Here is a 21,520-nt window from a genome sequence, read left to right on the forward strand (position 1 = left end):
CACAGTTTTGCCTGGCTATAGTAACATGTAGTTGGCCCACTAGTATGTTTATGAAAAAAAAAAAGTACAATACAGTCGTTTTACGAGTGCATCCAATTGTCTTACTTGTGAGGACAAAAGGCTTTCCATAATTTAAAAAATAAATAAATAAGGTGTGGTAGTGCCTGACACATGCCTACTACTAGTTGGGTCTACTAGTGCAGCACAGTCGTACACTAGTAAGGTTTTATTGCGTTCTAGTAAGCTAAAAGTGGCACTAATACTGGAAAACGTTGCTAATATATTAACGTCTGTATGTGAGTCCAGTCATTCCACATTTCCACAGTACACTGTATTGTCTAACAAAAGTGTGTACTCGTACAAGAGCCACTGGCTGGATCGCAAAGATTTTATAAATGCTTGATGGAAAGCCAAAAACGTGTCCCCCAAAAAGGCCGATTCCATTAAAAATACATTTTCGACCCAGAATAGCAGCAGCAGCAGCGTGGTTGCGCGTTCAATCTTGAACTCGGGCTCCCTCTGCTGGATATTTCAAGCAGGTGCAATTCTTCTCATTCGATCTCGAGTACAGGAGAATGCAAAAATACACCCACCCCACACCCCCCCAAAAAAAATCCTTCTATGTAAAAATGAGCCCTAGAAAATATGATTATGGATGATAGACGTGTTTTAAAATGTTCTCCACTAGAGGGCGACAAAGCCCAAATAAAACATTTATTTTCCCCTTTTTGTTTTCCTAACAGAGCTGCAGTTGATCCTACAAAAATCTTCTGTTGGTGCGACACAACAGGAGCAGCAGGATAATAAGGAACGCCTTAATATTCCGAGGGCCCTCCCCAGCCCTCGCCCTCCTCCCCCCCCCCTTCCCTGTTTTTATCTCCTCCCTCTCCTCCTCCCAGCTCCTCCTCCTCTTCTCCCATCTCCATTTCACCTCCCCTCCCTCCCCACTAACGACATTACAACCTGCTTCCAAACCGCCGCCCATGCTCGGAGCTCCGCCGAGTGAGTCGAGGCGCAGAGCCGCGGGGGTGTCGCCAACACAGTCGGCCTGAGAAGCGCGCGCGCACCCGGACGACCAGCATCACCTCCGGGACGAGGGAGGGGGGCGAGGAGGAGGAGGAGGAGGAGGAGGCGGCGGAGGTGGTGGAGGTTGAGGGTGGCTTGTAAGAAGAAGGAGCGGAAGGAGGAGAGGGAGAAATAAACACCACGCGTGTGTTTCCCCCCTTTTTTTTGGTGGGGGGGTGGGGGGTGGGAGTGGAAAGAAGAAGAAGAAGGCGAAGGGATCAACCACCGGAGCCGAGTAAGTCGTGATTTTGCTTCTTTTTGCTTCGTGGCGGGCACATCCTGCAGTCACGGGGACACAAAATGACAAATTAAGCTTGAATATCGCGAGATTGCCTTTTTTTTGTCTGTGTGTTTATCTATTTGTTTGGGTTTTTTTGGATTGCATTTTAGCATCCGACAGGTGCAACCGGACATGTTTACGCCCGTGCTTCATCATGTCATATCGATTTGTTGTGCGGCTGAGAGAAGATGAGAGAGTGCGTGCGTTTGTGTGTATACGTCTCAGCATCAGCACCATCATCATCATCATCATCATCATCATCATCATCCCTCTTATTTTTGGATTTGAATCCGGTGATGATGCTGGCTGGCTTCTTCCTCCAGTGCGTGTCTGTTGTGTTGTGATGTGATGTGAGCAGTCTGCTGCTCCAATATGGCGCACGGTGTTGGCCATGACATAGCCCTGGCTGTCTGGAATCTGCGTGCGTGCGTGCGTGCGTCCGTGCGTGTGTCTCCACTCCCAGGCTGATGTGCTCAGGTCGGTACAGTAGAGTACACCCGTATGCGTATACGGTAAGGCGCGTGTGGCCTTTCTAGCAACTGGGACCGTCAATGTGGTGGCTTGGAAAACAGCATTATTATTATTATTATTTATTTTAAATGCAAGTTCAAGGATAAGATGAAAATGAATCGGTCAAAAACAGAAATGAATATAGGATTCAGGCTAAAACTAATCACTGTCTGCGTGGTGGTCAGAATCCATTCAAAAATGCAAATGAACTCAGATTAAATCAGGCTAACAAAAACCTAGCAAAATAATTCAAATTAACTAACTCATTTTGGTTAATGAAATAAAAAAATGTCTAAAATGAAACATAACTTAAATGCTTTGTTTACAAAACTAATGATTGTGAAAATGTCCTTCGCTTTATTCATTTGTCAGTTAATATCATACTTGAGATTTTGGGGTTTATTTTAAAAGTATTGATTTTAGTATTGCTAAACACACAAAAGAAGGAAGGTCAAAGGTTTGAGAAGTAGTTTACTTTTTTAGACAATGACCTTTTCTTTTCTTTTCTTTTTTTAAATATTGCACTTGACAAATAGGCCTCCTCCATGTACAAAAAAATATAACTATTACTAAAACTAATAAAAACTAAACCAAAAGTAATCATTATACAAAAAAAAAACTTGCTTAAAAATGAATTAAAACTAACAGAATAATAATAACAATAATAATTTGTAAAAGTCAACAAAATAAAAACTAACTATAATGAAAAATACCAAACTATTACAACTCTGGCTTGGGGTAAAGCTATGCGGGGTCGTCCGCAAAGAATCCGTCAAAATTCGTAATGAACGCGTAAAAATGCTTGCTCTTGATATTGCTATTGAAGTCCTCTGCATAGAATCTTAAATCCGTCAAAAATCTAAATCAATGCAGATACAAAGGAGGCTCTGGATAAAGCTATGCGGATGACATGTCTGTCAGAAAATGAAACTGCACTGATAAATACAGGATGTGGATACAACTATGTGGTGGCCCATTGTCAAAATGTAAACACAGATGAATGCATGTTCTGAATAGCCATCTAAATCAGTCCAAAATCAAAATGAACACTCAGGATAAAGCTTTGCGGGTTCCCGCATTGCAGCTACATTCATTGAAAATGATGCGGTCGGAAAATGACATTAACTCGCCGTCAATCTGTATAGTAAGCGCCAATCTGCGTTCTTCATATTGACAAACAGTCTTAGTTCCTTTAAGCTAACCAAGCTACGCTAGCTTCTGACTGATTGTAAACACACAAAGCGTTTGCGTTAGCGGCCGCGTGATTGCTTTGTTAGCGCACAGCAGGTGCGGCAGACAACACAAAAGTGCTTGTTTTTGTTTTCAGTGTCTCTTCCAGCCATTGTCTCCGCACACGTCTTTTGTTGAGCAGACTTGAAGTGATGAGAGCGTAAACACAAACACGCCCATCGCATCCTACTACTTGACACACACGCAACTCATTTGTTAGCCGTTTAAGAGCAGTTTGTCTGATTTTTCAAGACCAACAGAATATTGTGTACGGTGACATGCTGTATAAGCGCAGAGCCTAACAAAAGAAAAATGAGACTCATCTTTAATAAGCAGAGAAAAGAAGCTTTTTGTGAAATGGAAACATGTCAAGCAGAGCAGAGACTTTGACGCTAATGTTTTTTTTTTTTTTTTGCTTTTGTGACACCGCAAACTAAAAATCAACAAATAGCATTAGCGAGCAGTTTTAGTCGTATTAGCTTCTGATGATAACGTTATAAGCGAATAATGTTTGGCTCTGTGGGGGTTTGTGGCATTTGTGTTTGGCCATGTCATGCTATATTAACTCATTCACTGCCATTGACGGCTATAGACGTCAAAAATTCATTTGAACTATTTACATTAGTTTCACATTTTTTCCACTTTTGTTAACAAGAGTATGAAAACCTAGAAAAAAAAATGTATTGTACGTTTAGGACAGATATAAAATTCCTGATTAGTCGTGAGTTAACTAGTGAAGTCATGTGATTAATTACACATTAAAAAGTTTAATCACCTGATGCCCCTAATAAAAATCATTTTTAAAAGATTATAAAAAATTAGGGGAGTCAGACGATTACTTTTTTTAAAATTGTAATTAATCGCATGACTTCACTAGTTAACTCACGGTTAATCAGGAATTTTATATCTGTTTTAAACGTACAATAAAAAAAATCTAGGTTTTCATACTCTTAAATTAAATCTTAAACTAACAGAAAAAGTATTCATATTGAATTTTTGACGTCAATGACAGTGAATGAGTTAATTGCCAAATATATTTCGGTGACTTGGTGATAAAACTCAACGGTGATAATGTCCGCCCATAAAAACGGCCTCAGTCGCTTTCCTGATGTCACTTTTGCTCTTTGCTCATTGGTTCAGTCCACTGTTAGCTCAGGTTTGCCCCGCCTCAGAAATGCGAGCGAGTCTGGATTTCCAGGCTAGGCGGGGTCCCAATATTTCATATGTTTTCACGAAAGTTTAGACCATCAAAATCAGCGTCACTCTTCTTTGCAAACAGCGCGTCGCCACGGCAACAGCGTTCACTCTCCACGCGAAAAGAGGAACGTAGTATAGTAGAGATGTGAGATATTCTTAGATGATGCGACGCGGCCCACCTTGCTTCTTTCAGTGCAGTGTGTTTCTATTAATCTCCTTTTCTCCTGGATGGTCACATTACACATTACCACCCGCCTCGTCCTCCCTCCCCCCCTTTTCCATCGACTGCTTTGTCATGACGGATACGTTGAAGCTAGAGAGCATCACCAGATATCTTCTGGAAACTGTCATTTTATCTTCCCCAGTCAATTCCCCCCCCCACCAGCTCATATTCGTTGGTGCACACTCATGATGATCAGCCGTGGCCGCTATCAAAAGGCCTATTGATGCAATGCCAAAGGCGGGATTTTGAACTGGACGTTACCCCAGTTTAACACACACAAACATTCACTTCTGCTCACGATTCCGAGCGAAAGGCGGAACAACATAAACAATTCCCGAGCCTCTTGAGAACTTTTTACTTTTGGGACGCTGCCCAAAGAAGGCACCTAATGCTTCCTGCCTTAGCATCGGAGGGCCTCGTTGTGTTAATGCATCGGCCTTCCTATATGAGGAAACTGCTGATTGGCTAAAAAAGACCACACAAGCACTTGTCTTTAGCTGCGCTTTCAGGATAGGAGTCCATTTCTGTCCCGAGAGGTAACGTCTCCACTACACTAATGCAACCCAGAGGACTTCTGGGGGGGGGGGTATTTGAAATAGAAGGACTATTATAAGAAAAGCAGAGAACACGTTTAGATTCACGACACAACAAATAAGCACACAATATTGTGGAATGTCCACTATACTGGCCTGAGTTGCTGATGAAGACACAAAATAAAGTTTGAGGCACACTGGGAAAAATTAGTCACATCGATCGCCAAAACATAAACATGGAGGCACGCAACAGTGTGGAGTGACCAGAGTCTAAATTGTAATTGTCTTTTTTTTTTTTTTTAATCACCTTCTTCACTTATAAAATAAAATCTGAGGTAGACTGTGTAAGTAATAAGGCTCATGGAACATAAACATGCACACACACACAACATTGTGGAGCAACCACATGTCTACTCGAATGCTAACTGTCATATGAGGTGTTGTCTCTTCATAAAAATAGATCTGAAGCAGACTAGGCGGAGCTAATAAGTCACATAGTTATCCCTTAGCCGTCAACATAAGCATGGACACACACAACGGTATGGAGTGGCCAGAGTCTAAATTGCAATGGTCATTTTAAAATAAAATCCGAGGTAGACTTTGTGGAAGTAATAAGACTCATAGCTCCCTGGAACATAAACATGCATGCACACAACATTGTGGAGCGACCACATGTCTACTGGAATGCTAACTGTCGTTATGAGGTGCCGTCTCTTCATAAAAATAGATCTGAAGCAGACTGGGCGGAGTCACATAGTTATCCCTTAACCGTCAACATAAGCATGGACACACACAACATTGTGGAGTAACCACATCTACTGGAATGCTAATCACCGTTAAAAAAAACAACAACAACATTGTCTACACATTACCTGAGATCCGAGGCAAACTGGGCAGAACTAACTAGCTGCCCACAGCACAAAACATTGTGGAGCGACAACATGGTCAACCATGGATTAGACCTGTGGTGCAATCATCCCATAACTTTAATCACAATTGTAGCTTTTACTGATGTAATACTTTTGTTACGACATTTGTTAGCCGGTATGAAAAGCAAAAACGTGTGAATTTGTTAAAAGGGCACAGATCATTACATTTTACCGCGCTCGGTCAAATGCCAAAAATAACAATGAAAAGCCTCGCACCCACCCAGTGACTTTTTTTTCAGCCATTTTCCTGACTCACCGTTGAAATTAACCCACAAATTTAACAGCTTCCGACGTACTTGTCATTTTTATTTGATTGTATAATACAGCTCAGCCTTACGTCAGAAGGCTGCAGACATGACTTCATTTTATTGTGGACAACTACTCGAGACGTTATTCATGGGCCATCTCGTAGCCCCCCCCCCCAAACCCCCCACCCCTGACCCCTTGGATTGCTAACATTGGACCTCAACGGATTTCCTCGAGTTTTGACTGTTGCTCCTTCAGACAGTGGGATGCCTTGACCTGCATGTGCGATTGGCCTGGGACAGGAATGTGTATGTGAGCTATTGTTGTCTTTATTAGTTGGGCCGAAAGGAAGGAAGACGTGGAAGTGTGGAGCAGAGATTCGGAAAGCAAAGTGCTTCTCCAGCAGTGTGAAGGGGGAACTGGAGATTAGTTTCCTTTCTCTTCCAATGCTCAGCGAGGGTCATTAAGCTCAAGAGTCATTTGACTGTCATCATTCTTTCTGTGGAGTGGAAACTTTTCTTTTTTTTTTCCCCCCTGCCAGACACTTCTATTACTTGTACGTGTGGGATAATCCATTCAATCGTTGCCAACTTGCTGTCTTGTTTACCCTTTAAAGCAGTAGTGGGTAAAAGATGGCCCTTGAATTCGATCCCCTGAGCATGTTGTTGTTAACTCATTCACTGCCATTGACGGCTGTTGACGTCAAAAATTCATTTGAACTATTTCTATTAGTTTGACGTTTTCCACTCTTGTTAACAAGAGTATGAAAGTATTGACATGTCATTCTCAACACCGGAAATAAGCCCTTAGGTGTTTGAGTCAGCTAGGAGGAGTGGCCTAAAAGTTTAAAATATTGATGATCATAGAAATGTTATTTGTTTGTTTCCCCAATACAGTCCTGAGTTTTGATTTTGACTTTTGAGGACTGCACAATAAATGTTCTCAAAATTACATTACAGTCAATCTTATCATTTTTAGTCATTTTTAACTCATTCACTGCCATGAATTTATTTATTAAAAAAAAAAAAAGATTATTAAAAATTAGGGGCAAGAGGCGATTAAATTTTTTTAATTGTAATTAATCGCATGACTTCACTAGGTAACTCACGATTAATCACATTTTATATCGGTTCTAAATGTACAATAAAAAAATCTATGTTTTCATACTCTTGTTAACAAAAGTGGGATTATTTTATTTTTTTAACTAATAGAAATAGTTAAAATGATTTTTTGACGTTTATAGGTGTCAATGGCAGTGAATGAATTATAAAAAGAAGAAAAGATTAAAAATTCGGGGCGTCAGGCGATTAAAGTTTTTAATTGTAATTAATCGCATGACTTCACTGGTTAACTCGCGATTAATCACAAATTTCATATCTGTTCTAACTGTACAATAACAAAAAAAATCTAGGTTTTCATACTCTTGTTAACAAAAGTGGGAAAAAAATGTTAAACTAATAGAAAAAGTTCAAATTAATTTTTGACGTTAATAGCCGTCAGTGGCAGTAAATGAGTTAAGTCAATTTAGCTTTGCTATCATACAACGCAGAAATACTAAGCTTGAATTGAAATTGAAATTTGTGTTTGAAATTGCCCTACTGAAAACGTTTCTAGACAAGAAATTACAGTTTGCTGCTGCTGACGGTATAAGAAATATAACCATATTGTTGTTTATTTGTCCTATTTTAGATTGTTTAATAAAACCCTTTCTTCAGGGCAGAAAATTATTATTTGTTTTGATTTCACCTTAATTGACTCCAAATGAACTTCTCTTCTCCCCTTGATGGCGAAAGTGCCACTCCGAGCTGAGCTGATGATTGCCTCTCATGCGCAAGTCTCCAATTAAAAAGTTAAGTAGCCACTTGTCGTTTTTCGCGCTTTGCAGGTTGATTGCTCCACTCCGCTGATTTTAATAGCATCCCTCGTTTGTTTGTTTTGTTTTTCTAATGAGAGAAAAAAAAAATCATCCCACATGATTGCTGCAGTATTTCCCTGTGGAGGCATTGAAGTGTTTACTGGCTGCTCGCGTGGGTGAAGGCCGCGGCTGCTACGGTGTCCAGTTGGTGTTCCAGTTAAATATAATCTTTTTGTTGTCCGCGTTTTTGCCCGTCCAGACGGCGCAGCATAAATAACCTTACAGTTATGTCCGACATGAGTCATGCTATACAGTGTGTGAAATGTCACAGCTAGAAATCACACAAGTGGCAAAAGACTGTAAGAAGTTGCGTTCAATGAAAACGTGTCGCCATTTTTGTCTGATTTTGACAATCATCATCGATAGCTTCCATTTTGGGACGGGTGGGATTATATCTGAGTTGGATGTGTTTAATGATATTTCCCGCCTTGTGCAAAGTGAATCTGGGCGCAAGAGGAATGTTGCTCTTAGCAGCGAGGCCGGTGGGGCTCTATGCGGGCCCTTAATGTGGTCCTTCCTGGAAATGCTACAAGAGCATTGGCTGCACTCATCAGGGGAATTGGCTCGGTCGTTAGTCAGCTCTCCTGCAATGCACCTGCCTTGACATATTGACAAAATATGGGTTTGTTTGTTCGGGACCACTTCCTGTTTATTGGCGGGTCCGGCTGATGTTGTCGGGTTGTGTTTGCCTGAGCCTTAGATCCAATCAATGTTCCGACAATGCTGCAGCGTTTCTCGAATTCACCTTTGACATGAGGCCACACCCACAAAACGCGGACTGGCCAATCACAATTTTCAATATTTTTTAACTATACAGTGAATACAAAAAGTAGGGGTGTCATAATTAGTGAGTTAATTTTGAGGTCATTTAAAATTCCTTTAATGCCACTATTTTTTTTTAATTACTTGGAAAGCCTGTATTGGGGGAATTCCAGTCGCAATGCAGCAGACACATCCACGTCAAAGTTTAGCAGTAGTAAATTTAATAATAATGCATCTATTTGTGGAGACTGGGATCAAGTTGTATTTTACAATTTAAAAAATGTGCACAATTTCACAAGTTACTGCACGTTAATTAGATAGCTCTTAATGGGAAAAAAATGCACTGAGCTGTCACCAATGTCTTACAAATGCAATTATGCCATCTAGTGGCAGAAAAATAACCTCAACACAAATCAATATTACACTTGTTTTTTTCAATGACTCAAAAATGCAGCCATATATCTTAGTTTACATTTTTCCCACTTTTACGTTAACAAGAGTATGGAAACTTTGAAAAAATATTTATTGTACATTTTATTGTACATTTAGAACAGATGTAAAATTTGCGGTTAATAGGGAGTTAACTATTGAAGTCATGCGATTAATTACGATTAAAAATGGTAATCGCCTGACACCCCTACTAAAAAGTATATATACTGTATGTCATTTTAACAAGGGTGTGTAGACTTTTTAATCAGTTGAATCCGTCAAAATTTAAAATCAATGCAGATAAATGCAATCTCTGAATACAGCAAGTAAAATGAGATGAGTTCATCAACACTTTTAGTGACATTTCGGTTTGGTGGTGAGCCGGCCAGGAGCTTTTTCTCATGTCAAGTAAGTGCCTCGGTTCAATAAAAGTTACAACACGCTTGCGCTGGAATGCTTTTCCCACAGCGGGAGCGTTTATGCAAGGCAGCACAGGCGCGCATTGAGACAGCGTGAGTGTATTGTGTGCACAGTTGCATGGGCGGCGGTCGATCAGATGATCGCGCTCGTGTCCGTGTGACGCCGATGCGGCTCGTTGACACACAGCAGAAGGCGGTGTGAGTGTTTGTGTGTGCCGGCAAAATAAGCTCCTCCATTGGGATGAGAAATTAGAGGGGGTGGAACGATTGGCCATAGCTTCCCAGAACAGAAACATACACGCGCACAACATTGTGGAGTGACTAGCTAAGTTAAGCTAATAGATAGATGTTAGCAAGTTGGCTAGCAGCCCATTAGCACCAGGAGTTATGTGTTTGTGTTTACACCAAGCAAAGCAGAACTGTTCCATCCTAACACTTCCCCGCTATTACTGCCATCCTTTCTGTGCAGCAGCCCTTCTCCTCACTCCTTCTTGTCTGGAAATCATTACGAGTAGAGTAGGAACCTCCTGCTGGCACATTAGCATGCCTCCACCGACTCTCCTGCGCTGGAAAGAATCCAAAGCAAAGCAAAGCAACGCGTGTCGAACTTGTTGACTGTTTGTTGTCGTGGGAGGCCAACGAGCAAATGCTGCGCTCAGCGAACGTTTGCTTGACCCACGTCTCACTCTCTCTTTCTTTCATTCCGCCTGCAGGATGGATGAGGTGTCGCAAGAGGAGAGGCTCCAGGTCATCGCTGTGAGTAGAAAAGCAACACGGAGCGTCTTCTTCGCTGAACCTTTTATGTCCGTCTCCTTGCACCATTAAGAAGACATGAAACGCTAATGCGCTCGCTCACTCGTGCACTCCCTCTCGCTTGTTATTTCTGTGATTACTCACACTTAAAAGAAAGATAAATATTACTGGATGTAACACACATACACGCACACACACACTTTCGCTTTCTTACAAACACTCGTTATCTACCAGCAACACTGACAAGTTATCGTTTTCAGTGATAGAAAACAGGAAAAGATGTGAATTTCGCTGCATGCTTTGAATGTGAGACACTTCAAATTTAACCAGTAGTCGTTGAATGCAACCAAATGACTTTAATTTTAAAAAAAAAAATATATATATATATATATATATATATATATATTTTTTTTTAATGCTCATTTGTTTCAACCAGAAAAAAACATCTATTTTCAAAAGCTAATGAACTTGATTATTCTGTAATTATCCACTCTTAAAAAAATAAAAAAAAAAGCACTTATAAGAGTAAAGACTTACTGAAGTAAGAAACGAATGTCACAAAGAATTTCTTTTACATACACGGACATTTTTCATTTCAGTAGCAAAGCACTCACTTGCAGAAAACATTAAAAGATGGGAAATGTTGCGGCATGCTTTGAATGGCAGACATATTGAGTGATATTCTTTGAAAAATGGCTTGAAATTGAAAATAAATAAATTAATTAATTCAGTATTTTTTTTTTTTATATATATATTGTTAAAATATGAGGCACCCTTGCAGAATAAAGTGAAGGGTGTGACTTCTTGCTGCATGCTTTGAATGACTATTACTGATATTCATTCACCACAGCCAAAATTGCATGAAAATTATTTTAAAAAAATTCCCATTAAATTACATATTATTTGAGTATTTTTTATTTTCTCTGTGCAGTTTTGTAATCAGAATACGCATAACAATAATGTTCTAATTTGGTTGTAGGAGAAAAGGAAGAAGCAGACGGAGATTGAGAACAAGAGGAGACAGCTGGACGATGACCGACGACAACTCCAGCACCTCAAGGTACGCTACAAAAAAAAACAAACCAAAAAATAAAACAGAAACCTCATTGTTTTAAAGGCAGCTTAAGCCAAGAGGAAATTAGGTCAGCACAATGTAAAGGGATGTCATGAATCACTAATTGAATCCATAAAGTTTTACTGTGAAAATATAATGGCTTTCATATACCAGCATGTCAACACCGCCTCTTCCTTCCCTTTATAGTTGACTTTTTGCAACAAGGATTGCACAAAGAATTTGAATGTTTTTGCTGATGCAACTAACCACAATGTAAAATGGGCGTAAACAAATAAAATAATAATAATCAGAGGTTCTATTGAGTCAACATGTTAGAAGATTAGTATTGTCCGTTTAAATTATTGTAAAAGAATATTTCTCAAAAAATAGTACACAACTATGAGTGAATAGTTTTTTGTTTATTTTAAAAATGTAGTCAAAAGTGCGTCTCAAAAAAAAATCTGCAAGTCTTTTAATATTTCTTAAAAGCATGTTGATGAAGTGCTGCCTCCACCAGTGAAAATACAAACTTTTTTTTTTTACTTTTCACTTTTTAAGCCATGACAATTTGGTCGTCATGCTTATCTTTTCTTATCTTGCCTCATCACAACACTCTATCCACGCCCTTATTGTCATGGTTGGTAATGACCTATGTAATCATAAAACAGGCTGATTTCAGTGATGCTAAAATTGGCTAGTTACGATATTATTATTTGTATTCTTTTTATGTTGTTTTATTTTATTAAAAAATTGTATTAATTGTTTGTTTTTTTGGGAGATAAAGAAATAATATTTTTTAATCAATTGGTAAATTAGCTCCTGCTAATCAAATTAGTGCAATAATAGCATTTAAAATACTGAACATGAGTTATTTACATAAAATTAAATTTTCAAACATTTTATTCTGTTAATAAGAATTTTTGTAATGGTTGTTGCAACTTTTGGCTTGTCCCCCCATATATATTTATATATATATATTTATATACATATATATATATATGCAGTACATATATTACTACAACAACAGGACATTCCCTTTATTTATTTTGACAGTCGTTTCTCCATTGCAACCCCCCTTAAGTGCAAAAACAAGCAAAAGTCGTGTTGGGCCGTGAACCTTTAAAACACTTCAATCCAAGCTGATGATAAACAAACGCTGCCAGCTCACTGCAGGCCTCCCGGGCGACGGCGCCCTTCATGTGAGCCGAAATTGCTGAGGCCGGCGAGAGTCATTCCTTCAACCCGTGTGCGAGCTTCCCTGACCACTTTTACGGAATGTTCCAAATGGACGGCAGATAACAGCAGGAGCTCCCCCCACATGCTGTTTATACACACACACACGGTGGAGTCATCACACACTCGTCATATCAAGAGGCAAGGTTTTTGTCAGTGCATGCGTCAACGTTATCAAAGGTATTTGACGAGGTGGCCGATAAGCAGAGGTGGCAGTATACTCGTGCTCTGTACTTCAGTTGAAGTACAAATACTAGGGTAAAAAAAGACTCTGGTAAAAGTAGAAGTGCTTATTTTACCCCGAGCTTGCAACATTTTTCTTTGCGATAATATTGTACGCTCTAGACTGTTTTCATCCATCCTGCCATTTTGGTTTTACACTGACCTCTGCTGTTGACTAAAATTCACATCAAGCATGTTTTCAAACATCGGGAGTAAAAGTAAAAAGTCATCATAAACAGAAGGTGGACTCCAGATACCTGAAACATATTTAGAGTCCGTCACAGCCCTGCTTGTTACTAAGAACACAAAGATGGCAGTGAGCGTGTGTGATACGAGCTCATCTATTTTCGGAGCTCATCCCTTATCACGTTTGTGTGTGCGGTCATTGTGCACCTCAGTGAGGGAACGCGCAAGCCCCAGACAATGCAGACGGCTTTGGAAGAGGAAACGCAGCTTTGTCCCACTCCCACCGACAGGAAACGCCTCACAGACACGCATGCACGCATAGAAAGTGTTATCAAGCGCTACAATCAAAAGAAAGTTGTGCTCGCCGCAGCAAGTCGTCGTAGCCTGGCGTCGCTGCTAATGAGGAAAACTGCATTGAAAAAGTAAATTGTATATTTATGGCCTGTTTCCTTTTAAGCGCCACATAGCAAAAATCAGCTACTAATTGACGTCCCACAGAAGGAGGGGTGGGGGTTGTTGGGGGAGGTTTCACAAGATGGCGGCAAAGGATGTGTATTCAAAACAACCACATTTCTTAGCCTTTTGTCAGCTAGCTTAATGCTAGTACACATTATGGTCAACAGTGCAGTATCACATTTAGATAAAACAGTACTCAATCACATATTTTATATCTTCTGTAAACAATTGAGACAAGCTGAGGAGCCTAATTGACTATTCGTCCACATACAGTATTCTGTCTTATACTGCCTTCAAGTGGCCAAGTAGGCAGCAGTACCATGATCACTCAATTGATGCAAAGTGTGGCAAAAAGATGCCATTAATAATGCTTTTTTTATTATTTTTTTAATGCTGGAACAAATTAATGGCATTCCCATTCATTTCAAATGGGAAAGATGAAGTGAGATCAAATTATTTCAGTATATTTTTCCTTGTTAGCTTAGCATAAGCTACTTGGAAAGACATTTTGGGAGTGTTACTATTTGTTGGGACATCATTAAAATGACATCATCAGCAAATACGATCTACTTGGCAGCGCGACCTGCTTTAATGGAGACGTAGTCAAGTAGAGCTCGCCTTTTGATAGTGGTAAACCCGTGAAATAATAGCAAGTCTATGTAATGTCCCCAGAGACGTGTGCGTGTGCGTGTGTGTTGCTGCAGTTCCGCCCTTTGTATGCTACGCTTGCAGCTTTTTATCCAATAGAACAATGGAGAGACACATAACTTTATGACCCTGCGTGTGTGTGTGTGTGAGTACATTACATGATGTCATCTGCTGGCGGAGTAGGGTGTGGCAGAATTGTGATGGCCAGGAGAGGGGAGAGGGAGAGAGAGAGGGAGAGAGAGGGAGAGAGAGGGAGAGAGAGGGAGAGAGAGAGGGAGAGAGAGAGAGAGAGAGAGAGAGAGAGAGAGAGAGAGAGAGCGAGAGAGAGAGAGAGAGAGAGAGAGAGAGAGAGAGTTTTTTAGATTCAGTGCAGGTCTGGCGTAGGAAGGGTGTTGAATTACAGCGTGTGTGTGTGTGTGTGTGTGTGTGTGTGTGTGTGTGTGTGTGTGTGTGTGTGTGTGTGTGTGTGTGTGTGTGTGTGTTCTTGTTGCTCTATATTAGTACGACAACACCCTTGACTATGAGCTGCCGTCTAGCTGCCGTCTGGGACATAATTTCAGAATTACCTCTCCCACATTCAACTGAAGCACTCTCATAGTCAACACACTGTTAAAATTCCTTTCACCCACTACTGAAATGCTTCCACACACACTGAAAAGCTATCACACACTACTGAAACACACACTCACGACTGAACTGATCTCACACCCTGCTGGAAAGTTTTCACACACTACCAAAACATTCTTACACGTGACTGAAACCCGGTCACACACTACTGAAACGTTCTGACACACTACGGAAATGCTCTCACACTGTGCTCTCTCACACACTACAAAAAAAAAACACTCTCACTACTGTAATGCTCTCACATATACTGAATTGATTTCATCTCACCCTGCCTAAATGCTTTCACACACTATTAAAACACAATGTTGAAACTCACACACTATGGAAATGCTCTCACACATCTGGAAAAACACTCCTAAACACACTAGTGAAACGCTCTCACACCTTGTAAAATTCTATCACACACTACTGTAGACTAATGCTCTCACACAAACCACTCACTATAATTGATCTCAAATCCTTCTGAAATGCTATCGCAGACAACTGAAACACTCTCACACAAACTGCTGAAATGCTCTCAATACACTACAGCACTATGACACTACTAAAATAGTTTTTGCTCACCACGAAAAAAACATTCTCACAGGTGCTAAAACTCTCACACACAATGCTCAAATGCTCTCGCACGACAAATGAAATGCTCTCTCAGGAACAAACCTGTAATGCTGTCATTCAAACTGCTGAAGCGCTCTCACACTTGATTTTTGTTTTTGTTTTCCTATACTACAGAAGCACTCTTAACTGGATTTTTTTGTGTGCTCGCCCACATGCACTATCAAAACACTCTCATTCACACTTCTGACACATTTCAGTCTTTTACCGTATTTCAGTTTGTCGTGTGAAGCGATTTCAGTGGTGTGTGTAAGAGTGTTTGGCCAGGGTCTATAAGAGGTATTCAGTGGTTTGTATAGGACTGTTTAAGTAGTGTATATGAGAGACTTTAATCTATGTGTGTGAGAGGTAATTCTGATTTATGACTTTACGTGTGCTGTATGCGTGTGTGTGTGCGTGCGTGCGTGTGTGTGTGCGTGCGTGCGTGTGTGCGTGCGTGTGTGTGCATGTGTGTGTGTGTGTGTGTGTGTGTGTGTGTGTGTGTGTGTGTGTGTGTGTGTGTGTGTGTGTGTGTGTGCGCGTGCGTGTGTGCACTGCTACACTCCCTGGGAACATTGAAAGAAAAGCACTTCCACAGATTAAAAAGCTCCTGATAAGAAACAGCAGGGCTCTACTCTGACATTTACAGCTTAGTTTAACACACAACACCTTCCCAAAAAGTTCACGAACTGCCTAATGCACGCAAGAAGGCAGGAAACGGAGGAAGGGGAAAAGAAACTGTCGAAATTCTTTTTGCATCACTGCTGAGGAATTCGCAAGTGAAGATTTTTTGGGGTGTCTTGACGGGGCCGGAAAACGTTCCCAGCTGATTTTCCACACGGCCTCTAGAGGTCACCTGTGCGTCACTTCCTGTCGGAACAGATGCATGAAAAGGCCCACTGTGGTTTATAGTTATACCTCATAGCCATGACAAGTATTTGTTTTGGCATCTGCAGGAGGGCCACAATTGTACAGCGAGTTAAAATAACAGCATGATAGCGATTGATAAGGGGGTAAAGATTTGAAACTTTTTCATTCAAACTCATTAAAATGAGAACGTTTCTTGTCCTAATGAGAAAAGTATGTGGCCGAACTTGAGAAATATTGAAGGAATTGAATAGTAACAATTATCTACCCTGGACCGTTTTGCAAGAAGATTCAGCAGGAAAAAAAATACTCTTAAAACATCTCACACAAGAGGATAATTGCTCATCTTTTTCAGACATCTGACAATCAAGATCAATTGCAAGGGAGGGAAAATGTCAGTATGTGTCAAAATCAAAAAGTCTGAATATTGTGGGGGGGAAATAGACGTCAACTTTTGAGAAAAATGTCTCTCAGTTTCGACAACATTTAAACATCTTCTATGTGGAAAATTTGGAATCGAATGAAATCTAATTTCCTTTTTTTGTCCCTGCAGTCCAAGGCTCTGAGGGAGCGCTGGTTGTTAGATGGCGCTCCGGCCGAGGAGGAGACGCAGAGGCGTCTGCAGGAGGAGGAGGTGAAGACCAAAATCTTGGAGCAGGTCATTCTCAGGTCAGTGTCGGGGGGGCTTTTTTGGACGTGTGCGTGCCATGCAAGATCTTTACATCTGATTAAATAGCTACTGATCCACTTCAAACAGTACGCAGTTAAACTTTAGTCTGCTAGCTTCAGGCTAATGCTAGCATCTGGCTGTGATATAATCCTTAGTTTAAGCAAAGGATATAAACAGAAACGGTCAAAATAATCATCAAAATGCAAAGTTATGTATGATTTTCACTTTTTGAATTAAACCTCTGAAATAAATAATAACCTTTTCAGTCACCAAAATTAATTAATTAATTAATTTGTGACTATGTAGTCCTTTTTTCCCCTTTTTTTTTTTGTGGGACTGCATTATCCATGAATTAACCCAAGATACATGTGGACACAGTTATGCTAGTCAGTTAAAGCCTTTAAAAATAATAATAACTAAAATAATCTTGAGTTTCAGCTTTTTGATTTGAACTACTGAAATAAGGGAAAGTTTTCAAACTTATTCCAATTCGTATAGTGTGGATTCGCCTGTATGCTGTAATTCTTCTGGTTGAGAATAACACAACAAAGTGGCATTTGAAGTAAATCATTTTAATCAATTCAGCAGTAAACAGTGTTCACATTTGTAAATAATGCGCATGTCTGTGTGTTGTGAGATAGGCTGGAGCGCGAGATTGAAGAACTGGAGACAGGAGCGCCAGCCAATAAGGGTGTGGCCAAAGAAAATGGAGGTACGTCGGGTTGCCACGGCGACACACAATTAGAGCGGAAACCATAGCAACTTCCTCATGCGGCTCCCCGAGGCAGAGCGAAAGCTATTAAAGGCCACCGGTGGATGTGGGGAAAGTAGAGACATTTTGTACTTGTGTGAAAATAAAAAACATACTCAGGTAAAAACAGAAGTATTTATTTTAACACCTGTACTTAAGTCAAAAAAAAAAAAAAAAGTACAGAAGCTGAAAATTTACTTATTATACAGTTTGTTTTTATTTTGTTTTGTTTTAGTTAATTATTAGTACTTATAGTAGTTTTTTTCCAAAAAGGCCTCATTTTAGTTTTAAGTTGGATTAGATTTAGTATTGTTTTTTGTTTTTCTTTATAAGGAGTGTTTGTCTTGTAGCATGTGGAACAGCAACATACTCACCAGGGGTTCACTGTATCCCCCCTCTACCGTTTAAGGAGAAAATGGCGTCGTGAAGACCCCTAAGAGAGAGGTGGCCGGGATTGAGGCCAAGCTGCTGGGCCCCAGCCCCGAGCAGGCCAGCGCCGACAACCCCGTCACGCTCGTCTTCATGGGCTACAAGACGGTGGAGGAAGAGCAGGAGGGCCGCACGGCTACCGGGGCCGACGGGGCCGACGGCAACGTGAAGGCCGAGTTCGTGGTGATCGAGGACGGGGAGGCCAAGCCGGCGGCCGGGGACGCGGCCACGGAGGACCAGGCGCCGCCCAACGGGAGCATGGCGGAGAAGGAAAAAGCCGAAGGGGTGGAGGAGAAGGAGAAGAAACCCAGCTGCAAGTGCTGCGTGGTCATGTGAGTCGTGCGAGTGTGCGCGCGTGTGAGGATGCACGTGTGAACGTGCAGGCTTGTGCGCCTATGCATGTGTCTGTTTGCAAGTGTGTACTTTCGCTTTGTGCGTGTGTGTTGATAATGAATGAACGGCGTGTGCGTGCGTCAGGGACTGTATAATGCCAATTTACCACCTTTGAGAGCCCAAACAAGCTCCAGCTCCAACAAACAACAACAAAAAATAACCACAAAGACTTCCAAGTACTCAGCCTACTTTTCACTTGTATTTGACTTTTGATTTCTATTGATATTTTTCTATTTTTCTGTCTATTGTATTCAGTATATCTTTGTTATTGTTATTATGATTATGGGACTGTGTACTGTACTGTTTGTTGTTATTGTTGGAAAGGGAGGACATAGCTGTTAGCTCTCTGGATTGTACCACTACGCCCCCTCAAGTGGGGCGGACAAAACCTGGAAACTTAAAAAAATATATATATCATTCATAGTCCAAACACGACACAGATGCTTCGGAATATATATCTCTCTGTGTAGGCCTAGCTAACTATTTATCAGCCGATTTCATATTGCAATATTGTCCAAGATATTATTTTGAATAGTATTTTAATATATTGATATGAAATTATGTTTTATACAGTGTATTTATTTGTTTTTTGCGCTTCTGTGTGTAATCCATCACGGCCATCACCATTAACTTGCATGTAAGCTTTGTGTCATTAACCAGCGCCTTCTTTGACTAACGGATTTACGCTGCAGGTCCAAGTGCCCAATTTTGCATTAAGGCTTATATTATAGCTGTCTATTTCCTTGTACAGTGCATTTCAAGTGACACATCCGATATGGATGTTTACATCAATGGAACACATGAAAACAAATTGTAACTCCATATATATTATAAATTTACTATATAGTCTCATTGTATTATAACATCCATTCATCCATTTTCGTGACCGCTTATTCCTCACAAGGGTCGCGGGGTGCTGGAGCCTATCCCAGCAGGCTTCGGGCATTGGCAGGGTACACCTCTGAACTGGTTGCCAGCCAATCACAGCGTATTATATACACAAGAAATTGATAGAATACTAGTTTTGAAAGTCAAGGATAGTAGTTTGACCAATTATTGTTCAGGTTAACTGTAAAAAGGCTAGCAAAAAAATCTTGCAAAATCTTAACATTATTATTACACATTTAAAATGTTGGTAGATTTTAGCAAGGGTCATAGAAGTAGACGCGTATGATTTGTTTCCGCAGACCACATAAAATGATGTGGCGGGCCAGATTTGACTGTAGTTAAGATTTACAACAAATTTTATTAGTTTTTTTTAATTCCCAGTGTTTCTCAACCATTTTAGAAAATTCTCACGGCCAAACCAAAATGTTCCAAAAAGTATTGAAATAATGAAGATGTCCTTCCAATTTAATCATACTTTTACATTTACTTGCTCAGTGTGAAATCTGGGCCTGATTAGTAAAAGTTTGTTCAACTGGTGAATTGTACCAAAAAATAATTATTATTTGCATTAATTAACCCTATAAAGCCTGAACAATTAAATATATGAGAGAAAAATCTGATTCTTTGTAAATAGAGTATTTATTGGTCCTTTTGAACAAAGATTTAAAAAAAGAAAAAATCTACTTCCACAAACAACTATTTATTTGTGTCATATTTGATACATCCGATCACAATACTTTAAATTAGTACATTTATAACTGTCAAAAAATATAATAATAAACAGACATATCAAACATATTAGTAATTCCAAAAATCAGAAAGAACATTTCCCACTTTTAATAAGTATAGGTATCTCTTGTTTCTCAAATGGGGCGCTGGAAAAGCCATCAGCTGGGTGATACTGCCCTCTAATGGATTATCCATGCAATGCATGTGTCAGATCATATACGTCAGGGTTTTAAAGGGGGGAAAAAATATTATACTCATGAAATAGAGGGCTCAAAATGTATTGTATTTAATATGATACATTTGGCTTTATAGGGTTATACTTTTACTTACATATCTGATACAAATCAGATTCTTACATTTGGAAGATTCCGATCTGAATAAACACGATTCCTTGCATTAAAAAAAAAAATTGTGTCACTTGAACCGTGCAACATCAATCCAGCCAAAGTCACGCGAGCCGCCGTTCGATCACAATATACTCCATAGATGCTTCCCGTCAGTACTATGTGGTATACAGTATATATAAATCTATGTACATGAAAGTCACAGCTTTTTGTATTATTTCAACTGTTATGAACAAGTGAGTTGCACAGCTGCCGAGCGGAAGGGAAGTCGGTGTTCCCCTCACCTCCGGACAGTCGACTCGTAGCACTGCATGAAGCCTTGCAACTGTTTGGATCGTCTCGTCACTGTTGAGTCTTTTTTTGATGTGTGCGCTATATCACCCTTTCACGTGAATGTAAAAGCGAGCAGGGGTTCCATCCAGATTTGTTGGCCCAAAAGCGAGGAGGAGAAGAGGAGTTAGGCTTTGTGCAGCTCACGCTCAATGCTTTTTGTGTCTTTATGAACCAAATAAAAATCTGTTGCTACTGTAAAAATGTCTTTGTTGACTGGTTGATATGCTCAACGGTACTTTTTTTTTTAAAACAATGTTTAAGTGTAAGTATATAAAGTACATCTTTTGACTGTGCTTAAGGGTGGTTCATTTTGTGCCCAAAAGAAGACGCTGAGGACGTTTAACGGCTGTAATATATATGCCAAGTCTGGAGTGGCGCTGTAGCGCAGCCACAGGTTGTTAACAGAAAGCATAGAAGAAGAATCAGCGAAGAAGACAAACAATTTTTTTTTAAATCTTTATTGCAATTTACAGAACAAACATGGCTTTGCATGTATCGAAACAACATGAAAAAGGACAAACACAGGAGAAGAGACAATGGCGGGTGATTCAAGAACAACACAGCTCGTTGAACGTGGGAATAAAGAAGCTAAATATTTTGCTGCAAAA

The 21,520-nt window shown here is 40.1% G+C and overlaps 1 protein-coding gene across 1 annotated transcript; it reads left to right on the plus strand.

Annotated features, from left to right (window-relative positions):
• Nucleotides 1–910: 910 nt before the first annotated feature.
• Nucleotides 911–21,117, plus strand: palm1b (paralemmin 1b). The gene is made up of 6 exons (XM_077562249.1): nucleotides 911–1,300; nucleotides 10,452–10,494; nucleotides 11,471–11,551; nucleotides 16,929–17,044; nucleotides 17,687–17,757; nucleotides 18,206–21,117. Exons 2-6 carry the CDS (start codon nucleotides 10,453–10,455, stop codon nucleotides 18,559–18,561), a joined length of 666 nt encoding a protein of 221 aa, XP_077418375.1. The 5' UTR covers nucleotides 911–1,300; nucleotide 10,452; the 3' UTR covers nucleotides 18,562–21,117.
• Nucleotides 21,118–21,520: the final 403 nt, after the last annotated feature.

Source organism: Vanacampus margaritifer, chromosome 1, assembly GCF_051991255.1.
Source record: "Vanacampus margaritifer isolate UIUO_Vmar chromosome 1, RoL_Vmar_1.0, whole genome shotgun sequence".
Lineage (NCBI taxonomy): Eukaryota > Metazoa > Chordata > Actinopteri > Syngnathiformes > Syngnathidae > Vanacampus > Vanacampus margaritifer.